Source organism: Anneissia japonica, unplaced genomic scaffold (assembly GCF_011630105.1).
Source record: "Anneissia japonica isolate Jap-2015-1 unplaced genomic scaffold, ASM1163010v1 scaffold287719_len1884721_cov185, whole genome shotgun sequence".
NCBI classification, from domain to species: Eukaryota; Metazoa; Echinodermata; class Crinoidea; order Comatulida; family Comatulidae; genus Anneissia; species Anneissia japonica.
The window spans coordinates 1,346,818-1,355,519 of record NW_022715822.1 but is presented as its reverse complement, the minus strand read 5'-3'; the positions used below and the strand labels follow the sequence as shown (position 1 = coordinate 1,355,519).

The 8,702-nt window shown below is 35.0% G+C and overlaps 2 protein-coding genes across 2 annotated transcripts in view; both read left to right on the top strand.

Moving 5' to 3' along the window:
• LOC117109425 (integrin-linked kinase-associated serine/threonine phosphatase 2C-like) overlaps positions 1 to 2,093 on the top strand; it is an 11,031-nt gene extending 8,938 nt beyond the window's left edge. Inside the window, exon 9 of the mRNA XM_033251777.1 lies at positions 366 to 2,093. Coding sequence (XP_033107668.1) covers positions 366 to 506 — 141 coding nt within the window. The 3' untranslated portion in view covers positions 507 to 2,093. The remainder of the gene's footprint in view (positions 1 to 365) is intronic.
• A 1,513-nt stretch (positions 2,094 to 3,606) lies between these two features.
• On the top strand, positions 3,607 to 8,526 carry LOC117109379 (glutamate receptor 3.7-like). The gene is made up of 4 exons (XM_033251690.1): positions 3,607 to 3,783; positions 5,832 to 5,999; positions 8,098 to 8,358; positions 8,495 to 8,526. Exons 1-4 carry the CDS (start codon positions 3,693 to 3,695, stop codon positions 8,524 to 8,526), a joined length of 552 nt encoding a protein of 183 aa, XP_033107581.1. The 5' UTR covers positions 3,607 to 3,692.
• Positions 8,527 to 8,702: the final 176 nt, after the last annotated feature.

The following is an 8,702-nucleotide window of genomic DNA, read 5'->3' as shown; positions in this document are numbered from 1 at the left end:
GTATATATATATATACTATATATATAGATATAGTGCCTTGAGCAAGGCACTATATCTGCATTGCTTCTCTCCACCCAAGAGTGGATACCTGTTAGAGTTAGAATGTCAAATGCACTGATGACCTGCTGCAAAATTATAAAATGCCCCTCCTGGGGTGGGGGCAGAGATTGTGTTCCATAGGTATTTAATTCAGTGACTAGCGTAATAATAATGCGAAGCACATAAAAGCATTAGCACGACACCCTATATAAATAATTCTACCATTTTTATTTAAGAAAGTGTATAGTTTATCAATTTATATTTTCATAAATATAATTTATGTTAGTAATTCACTTATTGTTAAATATATACTTTTTATGTTACAGGCCGATGAAGCTGGTGACAAACCAGATGAAGATGTTGATTCAAAGCTTGAAATGGCGTGCAGTCGGTTGGCCGCCGAGGCCATTAGGCGCGGCAGCTCTGACAATGTAACGGTGATGCTTGTTAGCATTACCCATATATAATATTTCTCTTAGTTGTCACTATTTAAGCGAGCTGATGAAATATCTTCTAATGATGTTAATTTTTTGATTTTAAATTTAGTCATTCTAAGAGTAGGTTGATAAATAGCCAAATTTTTATGTTCGTCAAATAATGGCAGAAGGCAAAGTCTCTGTTTCTGGTTGTAGTATACAAATACAACGTTGTTCGAGGTGAAGTAATGAATTCTATTTCCTGCAGTGTTGAGCTTTACTGAAATATAACCCATGTTGCATTTGTTTTACTATACCTCATAAATATTAAACAGAAAACCGTACATCTAACATTACCCATTTCAAGCTGTGAGTGCAAAATTACACAGTTTGCATATGGTTCAGGTAGATGGGGGGTGTAGTACTTGATTTTTGGTGGTATCTGCCCCCACCCCCCAAACACATATATATAGGGTACTCACAGGCATGTAGCTAAAACTACCACACTCGTTACCAGGCAGAATTAACCAATAAAATGTTGTTATTACCTAATTAATATATATATATGAGGTATAGTAATGTACAATACATAATATGAAATTTAGCAGATGGTACATGCTATAATCTTTTGTATTAGTCTTTGCAATAAATGGACTAATATAAATGTAAATCATATTATATAATTTTAATTATATGTTATATAATTTTTTATAATTACATAACATGAATCATACTTAAAAGATTATGAATTTATTTGTAAGGAAAATTCTTAAACCTTTACATCTTAAATTACAATTGGCAAAAATTGTGTGAGGTTAACTATGTGCACTTATATTTATTAATAAAGAGAATAATAATTTGGTATGGTACCATATTTTTATATTTTACTGCATTCAGTGCAGGCCTGTATCCAGGAGGGTGCAGTGGGTATAATGGAAAAGGTCTACATTTTTAAAGAAAATTGAGAATGTTCTGAAAATAGAATTTATTTTCTGGTATATGAAGCCCTAATGCATATACTTTTTTTAGATTACAAGGATGAAATTGATTAAAGGCTTACGGACCATATAATATCTTAGTTTCGATCCTTCTAGCTCTTTCCCCTTGACCTAGCCAGGGATTCTTGGTGACCTTCCTTCCATATTCATTCTATTCTTCTACTAGGAAGCTTTCGATTGCACAACGACGGTAGGACGTAGAACGTAATGACGTCACTAAAAGTCATCCGCGCATACGAGAACGTTAAGGTCACCTCGTCGAGTAGATTCTCGAACGCAATTTCACCAAATCTACGTATGCAGAGAACGTAGGATGAGTGATTCCGTTCTAGTGTCGCGTCGTCGCACAAATCGAAAGCTCGAAATTGCCTTGCTTTGCACTGGTGAGATGCTTAACTCTACGTTAATACAAAATGCATACTTTGGTAGTTGCCATAAAAGAATATTCCATCAGTGAGTAGGCCTACTGGGTCGATATAATGTGATGTTCATTACTGTTTCTTTCAAACTTAATTTAAAAGGACATTTTTAAAAATATATAAGCTTATAGATAATTAAATTGTGGTTTTCTTCATAATTGATGGTATGAAGTGAAATTATTGTTAAGAAGGTAATTTATTAAAAACCAAGACAGACTGTAGTTTTTGTTTGGAAGTGTTGTTCCTTATTGCTTGATTACTGTACGTCAGAATAACTAGTTACACCTTAATTGCCGGTTGACTCGGACGTCATATGACTATGACTACATTGCGAAAATACAGTATATGCACCGCAAAAGTCAGAAAAACGATTTGACAAAAAACAATTATAACAAAAACGCAAAAATTTTGTCAAAATTGAATTATTTTTGGATCCTGCTATTTTCCATGTTTTTGTGTGTTCTGTGGCACCTACGGATCATAAAAATACTCTCCGTGGTCCGGTTGCAAATGCCACTGAACCTAGTTTAAAGCTCAAATAATATTAATTCAAAAAATATCTAAATACAGGTAATTGATAATGCATAATTCTGTCATGTTTCACAATAAGCCTATTTAATGTTATGAAACAAAGTTAACTCAAATAATCGGGGTTTTTTTCCATGAACATTGGGTACCATTATATGAACAATCGGCAGAAAAACGAATAAATGAAAAATAGCACGGGTTTTTTTATTGTCGAAATTTGACTATCTTTTGACCTGCCACTTAGCCATTTTCCGGTTGTTTTGTGTTTAGCACCTTCGGATCACAAAAATGGGAGGCTCCAGTGCGGCGCTTATTCGTGAGCGGTGCTTATTCGAGAGCGGCGGTTAAAAAAATAATGGTGTGGCACTTTCTGTGCCAGTTCCCATGTTATGCATTCCACCTGGTAGGCCTATCAAATGTCCTATCATCGTAAATAAACGTTTATAAAGGAATGCTTGTGTCTTCATTGTGTTATTCATTTTAACACGGTATAGGCCTATTGTATTTAAAAGGAATTTAAAACCCTGTTTCTCAAAGTGTTTCATTACACACAGGGTAATAGTGCACCCTCCAATTCGAGACCACTTTTCCAAAGACCCAAATAACAATCTTCAACCTTTTAACACAAAGCTAGCCCTGTAATTGGAGACCAACGCTGAGACCACCCCAAATTTTCAGGTCCCGAAGGTGGTCTCGAACTGTATGTTGGTGCGCGCGGCGCTTATTCATATTCGAGCATTTACGGTAAGCCTACTTCGGGTTTTTTTTTTTTGTCGAAATTTGATGATTGGACCGTGCCATTTTCCTGTTGATTTGTGTTTGTGTTTGTTGTTTGTGATTTTTCCCCTAGGAAAAATATTATCTAGCCCTGGTTACAAATGTCACATAGAACTTTAGTTTTAAGCTTAGTAAATTAATCAGTCGTTTTGATTGATTGATTGATTGATATATGTGATTGAGGGAGCAGCTGTTATATAGTGATTTGTTTGCTTAAACTTCCCCTGACCATGTTGGTCTAATAAATAATCTGAAATATAAATAAACTGAAACTGTGTCCACCCATAAATGACGTGCAACTATAACGCGTGATACAGAAATTTTAGGTGTGACTTCGTAAAACGCGCCGCCTATCGACAGTCATAAACTGTCACTTTGTCATTATTACTCAACTCGAGTGATGAGGTCGCCGCCGCCTGCGGACTACATGAACGTCACTGTCAAGGTTTTATACAGTCTTTTTTAAATAGGTAACTGTGAAGGAAGGATAAGTTTCCGTTGATGATAAGGACAAGATGGAAATGTTTTTAATTTTAGCTTTGATTCACCTTCCGGTAATCGTTAACTCTCAGGATTCTCAGGACAAGTTGAAAGATATTACAATTGGTAAGTGGCTATGATGCCCTAGGCTAGTATAATAATCTAATTTCGTTATATTATACCAGTAATTAATATATAAGTTGGCTTACCATAATTATTCATACTTCTTTGCATGTATAAAATAGCTTTCATGTGATTTACTGTCACATAGTGCGTATAACCTCATTTAAGTCTGCGCGTGCATTGCGTCAGATTGCAAATGAGAATGCACGACTTGTCGTGAAACAGCACCAGTCATTTTTCGACTGGTATACTTCCAAAAGTTAAATCCAACAAACGGGGTAATCCTGTTCGTTCTGAAAATAATATTTGTTATCTATTTTTAAGGTACGGTATGTTACCGTTCATGTTTTACAGCCTATGGCAATAATTTGCGGCTCTGCTTTCACGTGAATTTTGAACGATTTAGACAGAGTAGAACTTCTATTACTTATCAAGAGAATCAGGGAACTACGTTTTCAGTCCATCATCGTCTGCATCATTTTTCGACTGATATAATGTTACTTTCACCTGGCTCGTCTCCTACGCTTGTTCGAAATGTACACCTAGTGCGTGACATCTTCGCAACGCAGGGAACTGTTTGTGTACTTTATGACGCTTGCTGAATGGCGTTATAGTGCGTGTTCTACAAGCCTATCTCAGTTACGGCCACTAGGATGGAATATCTCCATAGATCTGTTCAATTAATTCGGTTGATTAGATTAAACTCAATAATGATGTTAATAGGTCTATACCGGTATTAAATATTGGCCTAGAATGAGAATCATAAACTAAACCAAAATATTGGTAAATACAAATTTATTGTATTTACCTGAACTTTATGAGTCCTGAACTTTATGAGTAGGCTACTATTAAAGGCGATATTTTAACAGCTTGTTTAGCGACTTACCGTATATTTTTTAAAAATTGTCAACAAATAACAATTAAATTTAATTTTCTCATATCGCAAAATTTTGCTAAAAGTATCTAGGTTACTTTTGGAGATTAAGGGGAGCGGAGGGCGTTATAAAACAAATTATAACAATTTTTCCCCCTGAAATTACCATTTTTCGTGGCGGAGGGAGGACTAACTGGATAACATACGGTGTATGTTATGTATAAACGTGTTTTAATATTCACATTAAATAATGATAAGTAACGATATTAGCTGGCAATAAAGGAAATAAATGTTTACTAAAATAGTTTAAATCTGCTAAATCTAAATTTTTCGGATCTGTGTTTTTCTGTTTATGTTTTATTCTTTTCAATGAGCGATCCAACCAGGTATCAACTACGTTTTTTTTATAGGCTTATTTATCCTTATCTTGTTTGTTTGTATAGACCTAATTAAGTTTATCATTACCACCGTCCTTATAATTCACATAAATTAATCATGATTAAATAATTTGCCGTGTAATAATCTATGGCAACCATACAAAGAAATAGCATTTGCCATGCAACATTTCCAGTCACGCCAAGGAGTGAATTAACGCCATACGAATGTCACGTGGTACCGCGTGTCTAGGCGAGGGGTGTTGTTTTTAAGTTTATTCAGTCGTAGGGTGCATCTAGCTAGATGATAATGCTTATTATTATTAGCGCCGAAGAATGAGTGTACATTGTTTATGTAATGATTAACAATATTTTCAGAAGACTGATATCCAGACATACAATCAGCTCCTACACCTCCGATCTTACTGAACGACGATTCCCTCTCAATTACGTAATATTGTGTATTTCCAGCTAACAATAATGAACGTGATAAGCAATTCGGTGTTTCATATCATAAATGTATTATTTTTGCATTGCAAAATATTGTTGTAAATTAGTTATAATTCAACTGTAACTCATTCTTATGTTAACTAAAATAAAATTTTGAAGAATCTTTATCTATCATTGAACGAAAACATACCAAAAACCCATATTAAGGGGACAATATCACTTTTTGGGTTTTTTTTTTTTGGTCCCGAAGGTGTCCCCTTCAATAGGTGTTGTACTGTATTTTATAGGGTTTGCGCAGGCGGCATTTACAAACATATAACAAATATACGATTTTCTTTATTCGCTAAATACAGGAGTTCTTTTGACCGGTTCAATAGAAAAGCCGCCTCTTCAACTTCGAGCTCTAGAGATGGCATTTTCAAAAGTAAACGACGATCCGGATATATTACCCGGATTTCGATTGGTTCCCTTTCCGATGTATACCCAATCCAGTTTAGATACGTTTGGAAATATAAAAAATGGTGAGTATAACGAAGAAACTATGTTAGCAATATATTACGCAAATACAAGGAATGGATCATGATAGCATTTAGTGGAATGATAATCTACGAAAGAGGTGATTTTAATTTTGGGAAGTAAACGTCATGGACAATGTCAATGTCACAGAAATCCGATTTTTTCTCCCTTAAACTTAACCTCGAGCATAAAAGTAAATAATGGTATCGCCTATAACCGGTCTACATAATTGTTCGGTATTTAGGTACAGGGCAGAGGTATGCACTCTATGGAGCGACTGCTCTAGTTTTATATAGCTAACCAACATCGATATTTTTTAGCATATGAACACATCAGTAATTATGATGACCGATAAAACGAACTTGTTCCAAACACACACAAATTGGAATCGGAGTATGATTTCATCATGGTTTTCTATGTGTGCACATTGAAGATTGTTTCTCAGATATTGGGTGTAGCATATTAAAATTAAAAAGAAGAATAACAATCTACTTGGCTATGATAATCAAAGTAGGTCAGATTCCGTGCGGGGACATGATGCACGTTCAAACTTTCCTTTCAACATGTCCAGATTATTATAACATTCGCGATGGTTCCCGGAATCAAAATAACAAATCGAACTCGTAGGCGACAGGTGGCGCTGTTGGTGGTCATTTCACGATATTAATATGCCAATTGAGAAATTAGTACATACATAATCTCTAATTATTGTGCAAGCTACGCCGTGGCTTATGGTACCGGACGGAACTGTTCTAGGTGTCCGATTTTGCTTCGTTAAGAATGATACTTGCGTGCATCTGTTTCTGTAACTTTTTCAGCCACTTGAATTAGGCCTATGTAGTGTAGTGTCTTTTTATTATTATTATGAAGGGACTTAACTCCATGCAGGGATTGGAAAGTACATGTAGAGACTCTATTGCCCTGTTGCTAGGAAACGTAGATGTTGGTGACTTTTTCTCCTGCCATGAACTCAAGTAGGTCTATGTAGTTATGAGCCCTAAATCCCATCCACTCAATTGGGTTTATCAACATTACAAACACAGACCCAAAACGGTTTGAAAATCTCAGATGATCATTCTATTGTAAATTTAGCTGTCAATTAAAAATTCTGAAAATCTGCTGCTCGGATCGTCTCTGGGTCTACAGTGAAGATTTAATGCCTCACTTTGACAAAATTGTAAGGCGATGGTACAGTTTAATGAAAATAGTGTATAATAATTATTTGATTATGATTTTCATTTATATAAAGCTAACAACTTAGGCCTATTACAAAGAAAGCCAAAGAAGTTAAATAAGAACTGTATTCAACGAACTACTCACCATCCATAAAGCAAACACAGCAATACTTGTCAATAAAGACGAGAAAAACCGAAAGGAAGGTCAGATGGAAAAAAAAAAACAACTTAGGAACAATAACATAAGCCAGTTTTAGCGGAGAAGTCGACACATTTTCCAGTTGCAACACAATTAAGGAGAGGAGCAAAGATGTCAATCGGGGAAATGCCCAAACGTTCTCCATCGGTTCACAGAGTGGCTTCCACTAGGAATAACCATTATTATTTAACAACAACAATAATAATCAGCAAACTGTAACAAAATAAATTTTTCAGTTTTGTCATCACGAACAATTATTTAGACACTTTTCATATTCAATACTCTACAATTAAAGCTTGCTTACAGTGGGGTACGTTTTTAACAGTACAGTAATTCATTTTCATTTCCAATTTATTGTACATTATATTGAGTTACTGTGGAATAAAATATTATTTGACTTGTTTTGATTTGAAATATCAATAGTGTGTTAACAACTTAAAGTCATGCTCCGGAGGAAAAAAAACCATTTTTGATATATTGTATATTTTTAAAAACTGGGTGAAAAGGTGGGAAAACGGTGATTACGCCCCCTTTTCTCCATTTCATTTAAATATTCAAAAGTCTGTATCTCATTAAACGTACCCCGAGTTTTTCGTCAAACACCCTAATGTCTTATAAATGAATAACCTTTAAGCTTTTAACCTTTAAAAATCAGTTGTACAACATATCAATTGTTTTTTCTCCTGAACCTGACGTTAATTAATTTATTTATTTCTGTGTCTCTACCAGTTTGTGAAATCCTAACAAACAAGGTGGGGGCAATCATCGGCCCCATGAGCTCGACCCCAGTGAGAGCGGTTTATCCAATCTGCGATGGCGTGCATATGCCGATGATTGCGCCGATGGCCACGGACCCAACATTTTCCACGACGGTCTCATCGTACAAATATCTTATGAAGATGCTTCCCCCAGATAGTGTACAGAGTCTAGCTCTGGTTGACATCATAGAACACTTTGGCTGGGAGAAATTGGCTATTCTTACATCATCAAGTGAAATAATAAATATACATATATATATATATATATACATACATATTATATATATACATATATATATATATTTATATTTATACATTTGTATACCGTATTTATATTTATATATTTAATGTCTTTTAATCTTTTTCAGACATCTGGTCCCTGTCTCTTTTACACATCTAGATGTGTATAAGAGACAGGGATTATATTGATCTCTGTTATTTGCCAAGCATCAAGGGCTAGTGGCATCCAACTACGCATGCGCTAGAGTGCGAAGACTTAATTGCTTTATCGGATTTGAATTCGCAACAAAACGTCAATATTATAGAATTTCTGTTAGTTGGGAGATATGAAACTGT

Bases quoted from the DNA above. Each gene is read 5' to 3' on its own strand.
- LOC117109379 (XM_033251690.1), top strand. From the start codon at position 3,693: ATGGAAATGTTTTTAATTTTAGCTTTGATTCACCTTCCGGTAATCGTT. The intron at 6,000-8,097 runs GTGAGTATAACG...TGTCTCTACCAG, and splicing joins GTTTGGAAATATAAAAAATG to TTTGTGAAATCCTAACAAAC. The intron at 8,359-8,494 runs GTGAAATAATAA...AATCTTTTTCAG, and splicing joins GGCTATTCTTACATCATCAA to ACATCTGGTCCCTGTCTCTT.